General features: G+C 36.7%; 1 protein-coding gene across 1 annotated transcript; it reads left to right on the top strand.

Moving 5' to 3' along the window:
- Positions 1-11,153: 11,153 nt before the first annotated feature.
- LOC308435015 (cathepsin Q-like) lies at positions 11,154-15,407 on the top strand (the record flags this gene model as incomplete). Its single annotated transcript, XM_080935552.1, has 7 exons — positions 11,154-11,279; positions 11,562-11,684; positions 11,778-11,945; positions 12,869-13,093; positions 13,543-13,705; positions 14,397-14,511; positions 15,308-15,407. 7 exons carry the CDS (start codon positions 11,154-11,156, stop codon positions 15,405-15,407), a joined length of 1,020 nt encoding a protein of 339 aa, XP_080791678.1.
- Positions 15,408-19,182: the final 3,775 nt, after the last annotated feature.

A 19,182-nucleotide genomic window follows, 5' to 3' on the forward strand; every position in this document is an offset into this window, starting at 1 on the left:
TTAATATTGATTATTATTCTGAACTTGTTTTCCCTGAAAGGCTAATTATAGATGAATAGCAGTGAGCTGCTAAGTCCTGTTCTGAGAATTTTACAAATACATATTCTGTCATTTTAAAGTTCATAATTATGATTCTAGAACACTAGGAAATACATACTAGAACTAATTTTGGGTCCTGAGCAATCTACATTTTCCATATAGAATAGCCTCGGGGAATGATTTAATAGTTGTGAGATTTATTTAAGAAATGGGTTTTTCTATTTGTTCACAAAAATACAATCACTAATGACCTTGTAGGAAAGAATAATTTTGTAGATAATAAACTGCCTTATATATGAAAATACATGGACTTACCCTTTAATCTTCTGCTCATTGACTGTTTGGGTGGTTATGTTAGGCCTTCAGGCACTGGGATTTCATTCCCTTTTTACCTATGATCTGTTTGTCCCTGTGAGATGTGTTGGGGATGCTTTATGAAAACTGGAGAAATGTTTTGACTAAGACATGGGATTTATAGCCTACATGAGGTAGAGCTAGGCCAGATTCTGGGACCTCAGCAACCTCTGAAATGCTGTGGAGTTCACTCAAGCAGCAGAAATCACCTCAGGTGAAGCCTTGCCTGTGCCAAAGCAGATGCAAAGTGGTTCTGGATGGGAGACCTAAGAGACTCCATTGAGAATGAAGTATATTTTCCTTCTAGAAAATCTGTTCTAAGGATCAGCAAGCATGTTATGTGGACACAGAACTGAGGAGTAGAGAAGGCAGAGAATAAAGCAGTCCCCTTATATTCAATGTTGTATAGAGTTTCATTACATGCTAGTCTGTGTCTGTTCACTATAATTTAACTCTGGTATCTTCCATACCTTTAGTAATCATTGTCACATACTAGTCAAGTATAAATCATCCCTTGGACATAACCCCTAGCTACACATCATTTCAGTTGATATATGCTGATATGGTAGCTGGTGGCATGTTCTTACCTAGGTACTAGGGCAGTGATTCTAATCTATCCTAATGCTGAAACACTTTGATAAAGATACTCAATTTTCAGTGACTCTCAAATCACAATCATTTCATTGCTCTTCATGACTGTAATTTTGATACATCTATGAATCATACTGCTATTATCTAATATGCAGGATGTATGAGATGTGACAGACAGGTTGAGAACCATTTTACTCTGGTGAGTGTTGCTTTAGAAGGTCAGTTTTTGAAGACCATGAAAACCTATGAACATTTTAATACTGTAATTACCTTTACTTGTAGAGCTGTCTACCTATGGTGTTTCTATGTGAAACCATAACTTATGTAGTAGTTGGGGAGATTGGTCACATGGACTCCACTGTGAAATATAAAGAATAGGAACTGATTCTAACCACATTAAATACAGAAGACATTTTACAACTTTCATTCAAGAAAGAGAAATGTGATTTGCTCACACACTTGGGTTCACAGATAAATTAGGACTTGATGCCAAATAATAGAAGTTTTACTTGGTATAAATGGTGAGTCAACCTATGATCATAACATTCTAATTCTGCCACTGTCTTCTTGTGAGTTAATATTATCTTTGTGTTGCTGTTTTTCTAAAATCTGACACATTCCTTATTTATGAACCATTTAGGTAAATAGAAATTCTGCTATTCTCTATTTTGTTGTAATCCTGTGTGAGGTGCCTTCTTCATTCAGGAGTAAACCCTGTGCCTTTTCTGATCCTTCAGTTAAGGTTATCTCTTGTTAATTTTTATAACTAATTGACCATGCAAAATGATTTTTATATTAATTGGAAAACATAATACCTTTCAGTGAGGGCAAAATATGTGATAGAGGGGTCTACATAAAGATCTTTAAGGACCAGAACACCCACTATTTAATTGCTTCATATGACAATGCCCTATAGTGTGAACACTCTGATAAACAAAAAAAAATTGGCAGGAGACAAGATTTTCAGAAATGTTCCATCCACTGCTGTTGACCAGATTTTGTTGGGTGTGTTAAATAAGTGTATAACTGAAGAGCCACATATTACTATGTAAATTTAGGACATTTAAACTTTTTTGACATTATGAGCAATGAAGCTGCCACTCTGTTTCAGATTATTTTATGATTCCTACAAAAACTTATTTTCAGTTTTAATCATTGCATAATAACATCTTATATAAAGGAAAAATCTATAACATTATTAAACCTGCCAAAGAAGAAGAACTTCAAAGCACCCATTAGTCAAGTCTGCAAGCTTTGAAAGCATCATCACTTCATAAGAATGCCAAGTGGAAAACATCAGCAACAGTTTTGTACAAGTGTTTTTCCATGCTTCAGAAACTTTCTGTTTAACATTATTATTCACATGATATTATAAATGATGGTTTTTTTGTGAATAAACCAAGTATATTTAAAAGACAAATCTTTTGTTGACATCTAATTATCTACTGCCTTTGAGCCCATAATCCCATGCATTATGTAAAAAAGATAGCTTCATTTTGATACGTGAGCATCATACTTGATGCCAAGATGCAACTTGTTAGCCCTTATAGTTGAAATTTCTCCTTATGAACAGGATTTTAGGGTAGAAGGGATTCATCAGAGACAGTGAGGTAACTCCAAAATATGATTATGGTTTGAGCATATGAGGCCAGACCGCTAGTAAAGGCAACAGGAATCTGCACAAAAAACACTGACTTAAAGTCTAGACACACAGGCCCATAGTAAGGCACAGTACCTTCTCAGTGGGAGACCGAGTTTGTCTGGGAAAGTCAGTGCCTGAAGTTCAACTCTACAGACCCTCTTAAACCTGGACCAGAGGGGAGACTGACAAATGGGCCCAGAAAGAGCACATCGGGAGTCCTTAGAGAGCAGAATGTACTGTGCTATCTTGAAAGGGGTCCATTGTGGCATAGAGAAAGAGCCAGATCCTTGCCAGTAGTACTCAGGACCTGTAGGCAAAGAAATGAGCTACAAGAACAGCCTCACAAGAGCTATCATATCTGAGCCCACAAAGATAGAGCGGAGTCACTGCTACGAGTACTCTCTCATTGCCCATTACAGACGGAACACTCAGAAGCAGTTTTTCTTCCTGAAACCACAGGCCCTCAGGTTCATGGGCGAGAAAGGTACCAATCACTGACACCAAGACCAGGTATAATCACAGACAACAAGGTGGCAAAAGGAAAATGAAATAAATTAAGAAATTGAAACCAAGACAATCTGGCAACATCAGAACCCAGCTCTCTCCCACCACAGCAAGCAGTTGATTGCCAAACACTCCAGAAAAAGAACACTATGACATGAAATCATAACTCTAGATGATGATGGGGATCTTTAAGACCATGAATAACTCCCTTAAACAAGTATGGGAGCACAACCATAAACAAATAGAAGCTTTTATAAAGGAAACAAGAAAATCACTCAAAGAAGTCAAAGAACTACAGGAAAACAGAATGAAAGAGATTAAAGAAATAAAAATAAAAATAGAAACAATAAAGAAAATACAAAAAGATACCATGCTAGAAATGGAAAACCTAAAAAAAAAAATCAGCAGTCACAGATGCAAGCATCTACAACAGACTACAAAAGATGGAAGAGAGAACCTCAGAGGCCGTAGACAACATAGAAAACATAAACAAAATATTTAGAAAAGACAAAAAAAAACAAAAATCTCCTAACCCAAAATGTCCAGGAGATCCAAGACACAATGAAAAGACCAAAACTAAGGATAATAGGAATAGAACAGGGCAAAGAATATCAACTAAGTGGCACAGTAAATATATTCAACAACACCATAGAAGAAAACTTCCCTATTTTTAACAATAAGATAACCATGAGCATAAAAGAAGCCTACAGAACTCCAAATAGATTGGACCAGAAAAGAAATTCATCCCAACACATAATAGTCAAAACAACAAGTGTCCAAAAGAAAGAAAGAATACTAAAGGCAGTAAGGGAAAAATGTCATGTAATATATAAAGGCACCAATCAGAATTGCACCTGACTTCTATACAGAGAATATGAAAGCTAGAAGATCCTGAACAAACATCATGCAGACCCTACAAGAACACAAATGTTAGCACAGGATACTATACCCAGCAAAACTCTCAATCACCATAGAAGGAGAGACCAATATATTCCAGGACAAAACTAAATTTACACAATATCTAACCACAAATCCAACCCTCCAAATAATAATAGATGGAAATCCCAACACAAGGAGGGAGACTACATCCTATAAAAAACAAAAAAATACCTAAGCAATAAAAGCAAAAGAAGAATGACACGCAGGCATAATTCTACCTCTAAAAGCAAAAATAGCATGAAACAGCAACATCTATTCCTTAATATCTCTTAACATAAATGGACTAAATTCCCCAATAAAAAGATATATGTTATCAGATTGGATACAGAAACAGAATCCAGCTTTTGGCTGAATACAGGAAACTCATCTCAGAGACAAAGAGATCCACTATTTCAGAGTACAAAATTGGGACAAAAACTTCCAAGCACAGGACCCCAAGAAACAAGCAGGAGTAGCCATTCTAATATCAAATAAAGTAAAATTCCAACCAGATGTTATTTAAAAAGATAAGGAAAGACACTTTTAACACATTACAGAAAAAATTTATCAGAAGGAACTCTCAATCTTTAACATATATGTTCCAAAAACAAGAGTACACATATTCATAAAAGAAATCATACTAAAGCTCAAAAATACATTGTACCATACACAATAATAGTGGGAGACTTCAATATCCCACTCTCATAAATGGACAGATCATTAAAGCAGAAAATGAACAAGAATGCAGTGAATTTAGCAGAGGTTATGAACCACTTGGAATTAATAGACATCTACAGAACATTTCACCCAAAAACAAAAAAAAAAAAAATGCACCTTTTTCTCAGCACCTCAAGGTACGTTCTTCAAAATAGACTCAATAGTCAGTCACAAAACAAGCCTCAATAGATATAAGAAAATTGAAATACTCCCATGCATCATAGCAGATCACGATGGACTAAGGGTGGTCTTTAATAACAACAAAGATAACAAAAAGCCCATATACACATGGAAGCTGAACAATGCTCTACTAAACCATATCATGTTCAAAGAAGAAATACAGAAGCAAATTAAGGATTTTGTAAAGCTTAATGAAAATGAAAACACAACAACCCAAACCTATGGGATACAATGAAAGCAGTACTGATAGGAAAACTCATAGCTCTGAGTGCTTCCAAAAAGAAGCTGGAGAGTGCATACACTAGCAACTTCACAGCACAGCTGAGAGCTCTAGAACAAAGGTAAGCAGATACAACCAACAGGAGTAAATGAAAAGAATTAATCAAACTGAGAGCAGGAATTGAACAAATAGAAACAAAAAGAAACATTCAAAGAATCAACAAATCTAATATTGAATCTTTGAGACAATTAACAAGATTGATAAACCCTTAGCCAAACTAACTACAGGGCAAAGAGAGAGTATACAAATTTACAAAATCAGAAAAGAAAGTGAAGACATAATTACGGAAACTAAGAAAATTCAAGAAATCATCAGATCCTACTAAAAAAGCCTATACTCAACAAAGCTGGAAAATCTGGAGGAAATGGATGAATTCCTAGATATATACCATATACTAAAGTTAATCCAGGACCAGGTAAACCATCTAAATAATCCCATAACACCTAAAGAAATAGAAGCAGGAATCAAAAGCCTCCCAACCAAAAATCAAAAGCCCAGGTTCGGATAGATTCAGTGCAGAATTCTATCAAACATAACGACCTAATAACAATATTCTCCAAACTATTCCACAAAATAGAGTCAGATGGAACACTACCCAACTCATTTTTCAAGGACACAATAACCCTCATTCATAAGCCACACAAAGACCCCAAAAGGAAAGAGACTTCTGACCAATCTCCCTTATGAACATTGAAGCAAAAACTTTAAAAAAATCCTTTCAAACCTAATTCAAGAAGACGTCAAGATGCTCAAACACCATGATCAAGTAGGCTTCATTGCTGGGATGCAGAGATGGTTTAATATATAGAAGTCAATCAATATAATCCACCATATTTTAAAACTCAAAGAAAAAAAATACTACACGGTCATCTCACTAGTTGCAGGGAAAATATTTGAGAACACTCAACAAATCTTCATGTTAAAAGTCTTGGAAAGAACAGGAATCCAAGGTCCATACCTAAACATAATAAAAAGCAATATACAGCAAACAAATAGCCAACGTCAAAATTAACTGTAAGATACTTGAAGCAGTCCCACTAAAAGCGGGGACTAGACAAGGCTGTCCACTTTCCCCTTACCTATTCAACATAGTACTAGAAGTCCTGGTCAGTGCAATTAGACAGCAAAAGAAAACCAAAGGGCTATAAATAGAAAAGTAAGAAGTAAAAATATCACTATTCGCAGATGACATTATAGTATATGTAAGTGAACTCAAAAATTCCAGCAGAGAACTTTTACAGCTGATAAACAACTTCAGCAAAGTGGCTAAATATAAAATTAACTCAAACAAATCAGTAGCCTTCTCTACTCAAAGAACAAACATGCAGAGAAATAAATTGGGAAAAAGATACCTTCAAAATAGTCACAAACAATATGAACTACCTTGGTGTGACTCTAACTAAACAACTGAAGGTCCTGTATGACAAGAACATCAAATATCTAAAGAAGGAAAATGAAGTTCAGAAGATAAAAAGATCTCCCATCCTCATAAGTTTGAAGGATCAACTTTGTAAAAATGGCTATCTTACCAAAATAAAATCTACAGATTCAATGCAATCCCCATCAAAATTCCAATTCAACTCTTTATATAGTTGGAAAGAGCAATTTTCAAATTCATATGGAATGAAAAAAAAACCTAGAATATAAAAATCCCTTTTCAACAACAAGAAAACATCTCTAGGGATCACCATCACTTACCTCAAGCTATCTTACAAGGCAATTGTGTTAAAAACCGCATGCTACTGGTACAAAGATTGGCAGGTTGATAAATGAAATAAAAGATCAAGAAATGAACCCTCACACATATGGTCACTTGATTTTTTTACCAAGGAGCTGAAAACATTCAATGAAAAATGACAAACCAATAAAAGTTTAAGCTATCAATAGTAACAACAACAAAATGGAGGTACGCTGCTGTGCCCCTATCATGCATGAATTTTCTACCCTGTATAATGATACACATCTGCCAAAGGAATGGAATCCACTGTGTGACCACGGAACTTACAGCACTTTTGCTGGGACCACACAGCCAGCCTGGCAGCAATGAGATCAACTAGAATTCCATCAGTAACATCCTTTTCACCTGCCATAAAAAAAGGACTTTCATGGCAGATGAAGATTAGGCTTGCCATGAGCAACTATCCATGAGCATTTCTGTTCAGTTGTTCCCTCTTGGTGAGGTTTAACATTTTTATTAGTATGATACTGTTTTTAATGTTAGTGTGAATAAAGTATGTATACTTTAAGGATAAATCTAGTGTGGCCATGCTAATCGCCTAACAGTTTTCAGTCTATATTTGCAAGCACTCTGAAATAAACATGGGGTCATTTTGGTACAAGGGCATCCCCTTGATGGCAAAGATAGCTTATTTGTCCTTTCATGAAAAGTAGCTGCTTTTGTTCAGAAAGTCAGAGCAGCAGCAAAGCATCCAGTGACATAATTGCCCATGACTACTGGTCTAGATATTAGAAAGTGGAGGTAATTACTTATGACATATTCACAAATAAATATCAGATTGTAAGTATATCTCTTCTGTGTAATTTTTCTGTGCTTGCATTTGAACCGGCAAAATATTCCAGTAAGAAAGATATAAAACTAAAAGTGTATAATAGACATAGAGACTCGGAAGAGAAAGGAACTATGTCCTACTTATGTGTACGTGAAGGCACTTGGGTAGATGTGGCTCAGGAAGATTAGAATATTTTGGCCTAAGGCTTCTCCTGTTGACAAGCTCTTTTCTGCTGATTGTGTCTATCTCATGGTGCTCAGAGAGTACCTGACCCAAAGTCCAGAATCATTGGTCTGTGGGACACAGAGTGATAGTTCATCTGTTATATGTTCCAAGCTAGAGTTCACTGAAATTTGCAGATTCAAAATTACTCAGGTGTCTTTGGTGAATGCTGACCATTTTCCACCTAGAACCAAATTATACTAGTAATGCAGCATCTTTGTAGTATATGTTAGAGTTTGAAGAATGGGTCTATACATTTGGAATGGAGATTAAACAAAAGGCAGATGCCTCTAAAGATCAGAAAGGAAATTCAGATTACATTGTGACTTCAGCCTTCTATTTTTGGTCACATATATGGTATATGAGTTTTTAATCACAGAAGAGGAAAGTTCCTGTTATTCCTTCTTTCTCAAAGTCTTCAGTTTTTCATTTATCATTTTCTTTGTAAAAATTATTTTCTTTATGTACTTTATAGTCATTGCCCTCCCTCTTGTTCCCCCATCTCACAGTCCGTCATCACATTTCTCCTCTGCTGCCTTGCCTCTGAGAGGGTGCTCCCCATCCTCCTTCCCTGGGACCTCAGGTCTCCCAAAGATTAGGTAACACTTCTCCCACTGAGGCCACTCAATTCTCTGCTACATATGTGTAAGGAGCCTTGCACTAGCCCATGTATGCTGCTTGGTTGGTGGCTCAGCCTCTGGGAGCTCCCAGGTGTCTGGATTAGTTGACACTGCTGATCTTCCTATGGAGTTGACCTTCCCTTAAGCTTCTTCACTCCTTCCCCTAATTCAATCATAGGGTCAGTTGAGTGGTTGAGTTTAGCTATCTGCCTTTGTCTAATCATCTGCTGTCCAGGCTTCTCTGAGGACAGCTATGCTAGGCTCCTGCCTGTAAGCACATCATAGCACAGTAATAGAAACAGGCCTTGGTGTCCCACAGTAAGATGGATCCCAAGTATGGCACCAAGAAGCCACTGGATATTCCCCAAGTCTCTTCTCCATTTTTGACACTGCAGTTCTTTTAGGCAGGAACAATTTATGGGTCAAAAAATTTTATTGTGGGTTTGTAACCCCTTCTCTTCACTTAAGGTCCTGTCTATCCTCTGGAGGCAGACACTTCAAGTTCCCTCTCCACACCATTGGGAATTTTGGCTAACATTGCCCCCTTTGAGTCCAGAGAGTCTCTCATGTCCCAAGCCTCTGATAATTCCTATATTGTCCACCCACCTTAACTCCTACTATAGAAGCTGCATATTTCCATTAATTCTCTTAGCCCTCTGACTTTCTCTTCTGCCCCTCCCTCATACCTGATTAATTTCCCCTTTCTCCCACTCCCACCTCTTTCCCACCCAAATTGCCCCCTGCATCTCTGTCAGTATTGTGAAATAATGTATTTCTTAATAGTATCACTTTGAAAGACTGATGCAAAGGAAACTATGTTAGAGCAGGTCTCTTGAAAGTAAAAGCACAAAACAAAGGCAGTATCCAAAGTATCTACGCTGACAAGAAAAAATGGTGAAAGGAAAGGTAAGTGGAAGGGAAAAAAAGAATTACTCATTCTTTATATTCCCTATCTTATGGCTCAGCCTTGAATATCATTTTATACTTGGGTGTCACTATCTCCTAATGATTCCCATGAGATCCATCCATGTTACACCAAGACACCAGAAAAAGAGCATCATGGGCTCTGAGTTCTCTCTGTATCTAACCGTAGTTACAGATTAAACATGAAAAAGAATATAATAACTAGACACATGCCAGGGATGGTAACTAAACCATGCCATTCTAAATGTAAAGGGTACAACAACAGACATCTTTTTACAGGAAACACAGTCAGGAAAGCAAAAATATCCATTATACTGTGATTCACAGCCTACAGGATAGCCATTTACGTTTTTTGACAAGGTTCACAAACTTAGTTTCCTACTGTACAGGTAGCCTAAAGCCAGGTCAAAGGAACAAACAGATTATATCTGAAAAGACGCCTGAAGTCCCACTGCCCAGAGGCTTAGTGTAGTCACCAAACACAGCCAATCAACGGTAGGGCCTGATTGAGAGGCAGGTCAAACCCTATAGACTTAGGATTTATAACTGGGCCAAATCCCCGAACCTGACCATCCTCCAACAAGTTCAATTTGCGGAGCGATCTGGGGCAGAGGTGGTCATCACAGAAAGGTAAGGTCCTGCCTGTGAGTGGCAGAACAGAAAGTGGGCTTGGAGGGAGGTTTTGGGAGACTCCATGGAGAATCAAGCAAACTCCAATGAAGAAATATATATCCTATGCATCACCAGCACTCTGTGTAGGTATTTTGGGATGGGTTGAGACGGTAAAGAGAAAAACAAGTTTTTTCTGGGTGTATGTTTGTATAGAGTCCTATTAACTGAAAGTCTTGCTCCATCCACAGAATTGCAGCTGGTTTGTTGAAGACATCTCTTGCACTAACTAACTCATAGGTGTATCTGTATACAATTTAAATGAGTAGATGCAATAGCAGGTGAAATGTCCCTATCAATCCCTGTGGGGATGATGCTTTAGAAATCCAACAAATACAGAATATATAGTCCCATTACTGAATTGCTATTTTACTGCTTTTTTTCTTGTAACATTGGCTTCATATGTTTATGTGATATGATTCTTGCATAAGTAACAAGAGGGAAATCGGGTTTATAATCCTACAGGTTAGATGGAAAGAATAGTAAATGAATTTTTCCACATTCTCTATAGATATTACACGGAGTTTCTCTAAAGAACAGAGGGTTAAAGAAAGCCCACCACTTGTTATATATTATAAAGCCATATGATGACATGTGACCCCAATTCTTGAGTTCACCTTGAGATAAAAATCCAATACCGCATCATAGAAGTTATGCTTGATAGAAATTATAAGTGATTTCCAGGACAATGGTTCCTAACTGTGCATGGAGACCTTTGTGAAGCAAAATAGATTGCACCAAAAGCTTAAGGGCTATAATTCTGGGTACATGGATTTCCTTTTGCAATGGATCTAATAACCCTCATTGTGTGATTCAGTTGAATACATCCTTGGCATTTTCTATAACCTTGAAATGAATTTGGAGAAATAAGGTAATTATTTTATTAACCATGGATGGCTTAATTTCTCAGGAAGGAAAGAGAAGACATTTTTAAAACACTCTGTAGTCATGTCTTCATTTCTCTTCCATATATAGGTTGAGATATGGCTCCTGCTGTCTTCCTCCTCATCCTGTGCTTGGGGGTTGTGTCAGGTGCTTCAGCATTTGATCCCAGTTTGAATGAAAAATGGGAAGACTGGAAAAAGGACTATCAAAAATTATACAGTCCGGTTGGTATCCAAGAAATTTGTTCAGGGGATTACAGAGTAAAAGTGTCTAGGTATATGAGGGGTCATATGTGCCCCACCACAGCCACCACAACCACTGAGAAATTAACATAAGAAAAATAATTGGGAGCACAGGATTTTAAGTCTCTCCTATTTTCGATATATGAATGTGAAACCATAATATTCTCAGATCTTATCCTTGGGCTCTGCAACAGAAAATGCATAAGGCCATCTTTTTCAGGTGTTTAAATAGAAAGAGTTCCCTCTCATTATATTCTCATCCAGGATGAAGAGATCCTGAAGAGAGCAGTATGGGAAGAAAACGCAAAAAAGATTGAACAGCACAACAGAGAAAATTCCTTGGGGAAGAATACCTACATCATGGAATTAAATAACTTTGCTGACATGGTTAGTGTGACATGAACTGCTTCAAATAGTGTTTTCTTGGCAGCTTTACATGGGGTCTTTTTAAAATAACCATTTATAATTTTTTTCTTGAAGACTGATGAAGAATTTAAGGTCATGATGACTGTATTTACATTGCCAGTTCACAACACGGTAAAACGTTCACTTGCTCATCCTTTTCCTAAATTCTCATATTGGCGAGATGCTTTGCCCAAATCTGTTGATTGGAGAAATGAAGGCTATGTGACTCCTGTGAGGAGCCAGGTATGACTTTGTCACATGCCCTTCTTTTTCCTCCTCCTGCTCCTCCACCACCACCTGCTCCTCCTCCTCCTTCTCATCCTCTTCCTCTTCCTCTTCATCTTCTTCTTCTTCTCCTTCTCTTTTTTTCTCCTTAGGCTTCTCCTCCTACTCCTCCTCCTCCTCCTCCTCCTCCTCCTCCTCCTAGTCTTTCTTCTTCTCCTTCCTCTCCACCTCCTTAGCTTCCTTTTTCTTTTTCTTTTCCAGCTGCTCCAGATGCTCTTTTTTTGCTTTTCTTGGTTTGTATGCTTGCTTTTTTGAGGCAGGTTTTCTAGTTTAAAGACCCCAGTGGCCATGAAGCTCATTTGGACAACAGGCTTGGCTAGAATCCACAGAGATCTACCTGCCTCTGCCTCTCAAGTGCTGGGATTAAAGACATGGACAACCATGCCAGGCTATGCATATCTTTTTAAACCAAATGAATGTCAAAACAAACCATGTCTAATAATACATTCAAATTAAATGTTAAAAATTTGCAGTTGATATTTTAAATACTATTTTTCTGTTTTGAAATCTTTATACATTTTACACTGTACATTGATCTTAGCATTCTGCCATATGTATACTCCAACTATTAGTTTCTTCTCTCATGTGTAAAATCTATGCCTCCTTCAATTGTCATTAATATACCAAAAAACAATGACTCCTGCTAAGATTCTGTGTGCGCGCGCGCGTGCGTGTGTGTGTGTGTGTGTGTGTGTGTGTGTGTGTGTGTGTTGGAGTATGTGCATACTGACAGCATCCAAGTCCTCTTAGGAAACTGATTACTCTTTCCTAAGGTTTTACCAACTGCCAGTTCTTCATTTTTATTGGTTATTAGGTTGTCTATGTTTTTTTTTTAGTTAGTATATGTTTGTGGATGACCATATTTTTTTTCCTCTGCTTAGGGAAGATGCAATTGTTGTTGGGCTTTTCCTGTGGCTGGTTCCATAGAAGGACAAATGTTCAAAAAGACAGGCAAACTGATCCCACTGAGTGTACAGAACTTAGTGGACTGTTCTCAACCTCAAGGCAATAAAGGCTGTCATGGAGGTAATACATACAAAGCATTCCAGTATGTTTTGCAAAATGGAGGTTTGGAAGCTGAGGCAACCTATCCTTATGAAGAAAAAGTAAGTTGACTTCCATTTCCTCTCAGTTTGTAGTAGATGACAATTGTAGAAATAATACTCTATCTTCAAAGCTCAGATTACATGGTAGAATCTCTTTAGACACCATCAATGATTTTGTTATGTGTTGTTTGCATAATTTTTGGTGTGTTGATATCGATATAGCCCTTTTCCTTTCATGTACATGGAGAATATAGAGACAGTTGTACACATAATTCAGAACTTTGCAGAACCAAACTTTTTATGAATAGGATGATCTATTGATTGTATTCAGAGATAAAGCAACTTATTTTTAGTTCCTAAACATGTGGTAGTATTTTAATGCCCGGGATTGTATTTAAAACTACTTACTTGAGTGTGCTCATTTGCAAAGTGCAAAGTGCTGTAGTTCTGACTCTTGATTCTGGCTGTTGGGGGAAGTATCTGAGTTTCTACTTCTTTATTTTTTAAAGGAAGGACTATGCAGGTACAATTCTGAGAATTCATCCGCTAAAATCACAAGGTTTGTGGCTCTCCCAGAAAATGAAGATGTCCTAATGGATGCTGTAGCAACTAAAGGGCCCATTGCTGCTGGAATTCATGTTGTCCAGAGTTCTTTAAGGTTCTACAAGAAAGGTTAGTATATGTCCTTCTTGATATGAAGGGAAAAAACTTGTAACATCACTACACCATGACAAGTTTACAGATCTCCGGCTATGTAAAATATATGATGTGAATGTTTGAGTTTCTGAATTTTACTGATCTACAATAAATAGTTTTGAGTACCGAATTTCACCTGACATGAACATCTACATAATTAAATTTATTGGCTACCTAGATTTTCAGTTCTTTTCACTTTGTTGGAAATTTTATACATTTACAGGGACATGTTCTGAAATCTGATTATGAGAGTTTCTAATTAAGTACTTTATGTCCTGTACGTTTAACTTGGCATGTGATTCTAGTAATAAAAATATACAAGATCAGGAACTCATCTCATATGCTTGTAGACCATCATTATCAACAAATCTCACTACTTTGAATTACTTCAATTTTCTATGAAACCATATATGTGTGTGTATGTATATAAAATATGCACATATACATTACATACATATTCATATATTTGTGTATGTACATATGTATTATATACATGCATGCACACACTTATATGTATATTTATATACATATATCAGTATAGATGCAATCAATTTATAAAGCTCACTGTAGTTTTAAGGATCTTTGAAAATGTCTCCTTATGGTTGGTGGCAGCGCTCACTGTTATGTATTCTTTCCATATCATGTCAGCTTCCATTTTATCTCTCAGGAATTTATCATGAGTCAATGTGCAACAATTTGGTGAATCATGCAGTTTTGGTGGTTGGCTATGGATTTGAGGGAAATGAAACAGACAGCAATAACTACTGGCTGATCAAAAACAGGTATGAACTCACAAAAAATGTATTTAAATTCCAGGGGCTAGAGAAGTGGCTTAGTGGGTAAGAGTCTAAATGCTCTAATAGGAGATTCATGAAGATATTGAATGTTGCAGTCAGTATTTTAATACAAAGCCTAGAAATTTTTGACCCATTTAAGATGAAAATTTTTTCTTGTTTTTCCATGTACATGTGAGTACTCTGTTTGTCCATATGCATGTCAGTATGCACATATGTGAGTGTGCAAGTTCACTTGTGTAGAGGTCTGATTTTAACATCAGTTGTTTCTCAATCATTATGCAACTTCCATATTGAGGCATTGTTTCTGGCTAATCTATAAATTTATAATTTACTCTAGCTAGCCAACTTGCTAGATGTATACTCTGTGTCCACATCCTGAAAATTGTTTATTACAGGCACACTACAAGGTCAATATGGATTTTAAATGGTCCTCGAAGTTCATATCCACTTATTAAACTCTGAGAGGCCTTATAACTCTAAGAATATAACAGGAATATACTATTGTGAAATTTCTATTTTTACTCTGATTTCTAGCATGTGTCATGTCAGTGCCATTACTTGTGTCATGAGTAAAACATGTTTTTATTTATGATTCACACATGGGTAGAAATTCCCACTCTCTGCTGTAGTTTTCACATCTTGTTTGAGGTACCTCTTGATACTCAAGAGTAGACATTTTGATTAGTCTAATAATTCTGTTATGTTTTACTCTTCTCAGTTACTGTAGTATGTCTGTCATGTGTTATTATTTCTACTAAATGGAAAATATGATTTCTTTCAGCTGGGGTACACGATGGGGACTGAGGGGCTATATGAAGCTTGCCAAAGACATGAACAACCACTGTGGAATTGCTACATTTGCTCAATACCCTATTGTGTGAGCAGCCTGATGGTCACAAGGAAGCATGTGGCATGAGACTGCATTTCCAGATGGGTATCTTACACTTCAATGAATGGCCTTTGATGAGTATGTTGAACTCTTATGTCCCACAAAATCCACATTGTGATGTGAATTCTGTGAGCTTTCAAATATTTCACATGAGCACTGTAACTTTTCCTTTCACTAATGAATACTCATGTTTCCTAAAGCAACTTTATTTTTAGTGTTGATTCATATGCAAATAAAATCCTTTAAAAAAGCAAATTCACTTATAAATTCTAGCTTTTATAACTTTTTGTGCAGTTACTTTTCATAGTAAGAAATGCAATTCATCTTGACGTTGGGAATTGAGTGTTGTCCCAGTTTTCGGGAGAGAAGTTGAGTTGATCCTTTATGATTGATGTTATCCTTCATTGGCTGTTGTTTAAATACAAAGTTCTATATGTCCACCAGATACCCTTCTCTGAAAGACCATGTGATAATTTTTGAATTGGACATTTTCAACTAACACAAATTCACCCTAAAGCTCATGATGTTTCTGTACAATGAGAGATCATCATGTGCTTCTGTTTTGTATTGGGCTGTGGATCTCCATTGTTCATGACTTTAACCATGTATTAGGTTGCAATAAGTCAGCAAACCTACTAAAGTAGTCTCTGCTAAATTCATCAGAGCAGAAGCATAGACAATGAATTTAAAATAGCTTCTATACATGTTCTAGAGCTGCTTATAGGAAAAATGAAGAAATTAATGAAGACAGAAAAAGCAAAGGAAATGAATAAATTAGTTCAACAAATAAGAGTAGAAATAGAATCAATAAAGAAATCTCAAACTACAGAAATCCTGGAAATGAGAACTTGAGGTATTTGAATAATGTCTTAGTCAGGGTTTCTATTCCTCCACAAACATCATGACCAAGAAGCAAGTTAAGGAGAAAAGGGTTTATTCAGCTTACATTTACATATTGCTGTTCATCACCAGGGGAAGTCAGTACTGGAACTCAAGCAGTCAGGAAGCAGGAGTGATGAAGAGGCCAGAGAGAAATTTCACTTACTGGCTTGCTTCCCTTAGCTTGCTCAGCCTGCTTTCTTATAGAACCCATGTCTATCAGCTCAGGTATGGCACCACCCACAATGGGCCGGGCCCTCCCTCCTTGATCACTACTTGAGAAAATGCCTTACAAATGGATCTCATGGAGGCATTTCCTCAAATGAGGCTCCATTCTCTGTGATAACTCCAGCTTGTGTCAAGATGACATAAAACCAGCCAGTACAAACATAAACCTCAAAGGAAATCTCACCAATAAAAAATTAAGGAGGGAAGGAAAATATTTTTATTAAATTACTTTATTTGCTTACATTCCAAAGTTAACACACATGCACACACACACAAACACACACACACACACACACACACACACACACACACACACACACACACCTTTCCATTCTTTGCTTCCTGAATTCTTTGCCCTATTCTCCATTACCCTGCCTCTTAGAAGATACTCCTCCTAACCCCAACTCTAACTCACCTCCACCAGCATCTGTCTTTCCTGGAGCATCAAGTTTTCACAGCTTTAAAAGTCTCCTCTTCCAATGAGGCCATGCAAAGCCGTCCTCTGCTACACATGTGCCCAGGCCCCAGATCACTCCACATATGCTCCTTGAATTTTGGCTTAATCTCTGAGAGCTATTGGGGGTCAGAGTTAGTTGACACTGTTGTTATTCCTGTGGGATTGCAACCCCCTTCAGTTCTTTCAATCTTTCCTCTAACTCTTCCATTTTGGTCCCTGACCTCAACCAATCTTTGACTGAAACTATCTGCATTTATCTCAGTGAGTCAGAGACTTTCAGATATAGTAATGCTAGGTTCCTGTCTGTATGCACAATAAGGGCTCAGTAATAGTGTCAGGATTTGTTATGTGTACATGAGATAGATCTTAACTTGGGTTAGTCACTGGTTGGCCTGCCTTTCAGTCTCTGATCAATTTCTGTCCCTGCATTTCCTTTATATAGGAACAATCCTGTCTTAAAATTTTTCAAGATGGGTGGGTGGTCCCTGCCTCAAATTGGAGCCATAACTACTGTAGGTGGTCTCTTTGGCTCCATCTCCCCAATGTCGTGCATTTCAGCTATTGTCATCACTACTGAGTCCTGGTAACCTTTCACATCCCACATGTCTGGGACTGTCTAGAGTCTTTCATCTACCACCTGACCACCAGTTCCTGGTCCTCTGAGCATCCCTCTTCATCCCTCTTGTATCTCCCTGTAGCTATTTGTTTTTGCTCAGCCCAAGTAGTGGCACTATTAGGAGGCGTGGCCATATTGGAGTAGCTGTGTCCTTCTTGGAAACTGAATTAGTGACTACTGAATAAAAAATGGGTAAAGACAGAAATGTAAAATGGTATTAAAGACTTTCTTGAATTAAATAAAAAGTAACATAAGACATAAAAGCTTATGTGAAAATTGAAAGGACGTTCTAATAAAAATGTTCATCCCAACAAATGCTTTCACAAAGAAATTGGAGCAACTTCTTACTAATAAATTCATAATCTAAGTGAAAGCATTACAATAAAAAGAGAAACTCACACCCAAAAAAAGAATAAATGTGAAGAAATAATCCAGCTGAAGAGTGAAAGCAATAAATTAGAAACAATAAAAAAACAAAATTAAAACAATCAAACAAAGTTTTATGTTGAATAACATCAAAGAAGATGGGCAAAACTTTAGTCAGATTAGATACATAGTAGAGAGAGGGAATCAAAATTAAAATTACTCAAAATACAGAACTTATCAATGAACATCTTAAAAATCCAGATAATCATAAGGACACAGTTTAAAGCTAGTACTTCACTAAAATGACAAATCTATAAAGTGAATAATTTTATTGACATGTTGTTATTCATTAGGTTATGACGATCAGGTTACAATTTAAGCAGACCTATAGCCCTTTCTGAAATAGAAGCATTCATAGCAGCTCTAAAAACTGAAGGGCAAACAGAGACAAATGTTTCTATAGAAAATTACTCAAGATTTTAAAGCAAGAAGTAATGCCAGCACTCCCCAAAACTATACTACAAAATAGAAACGGAAAGATTATTTTCATTTTATTTAATGAGGACATAATTATCCTGAAAGATAAACCACATATAAAAATGAGAAAGAAAAAAAATGACACAACAATTTCTTTTATGAACCTAGAGGCAAAACACTTGCAAACAAAATCCAAGAATGAGATGCATGGCTGTTTCAGTATACGTAAATCAATAAATGTGATCCACTATATAAATAAACTGAAAGGCACAACCCATGTGACTATTAAATGCAGAAAAGAGCTTTGACATCTGTACATTTATTTTTGTTTTTTAAAAATAAAATTGTTCAATTAAAAAAAAGAGTTTTGACAATAACACAATACTTTTTAAGTTGAATTAGTAGAAAGAGGAGGAGGAGGATGAGGAAGAGAAGAGGAGGAATAGATGGAGAAGGATGAGAAGTAAGAAGAAGAAGAAGAAGAAGAAGAAGAAGAAGAAGAAGAAGAAGAAGAAGAAGAAGAAGAAGAAGAAGAAGAAGAAGAAGAAGGGGGAAGAGGAAGAGAAAGAAATGGATGAGGAAGAATGTACTGGTAGGCTAGGAATACAAAGATACAATATATATTTTAAAATTTATGATTTCAACACAAAAGTGCAGTACACAGCAAACCCATTGCCATCATCACTTAAAAAGAAAGATTACTAAAAGCAGAAACAAGACAAGGTTGTCCACTCTTTCCATACC

This window comes from Micromys minutus (genome assembly GCF_963924665.1).
Source record: "Micromys minutus genome assembly, chromosome: 1".
NCBI lineage: Eukaryota > Metazoa > Chordata > Mammalia > Rodentia > Muridae > Micromys > Micromys minutus.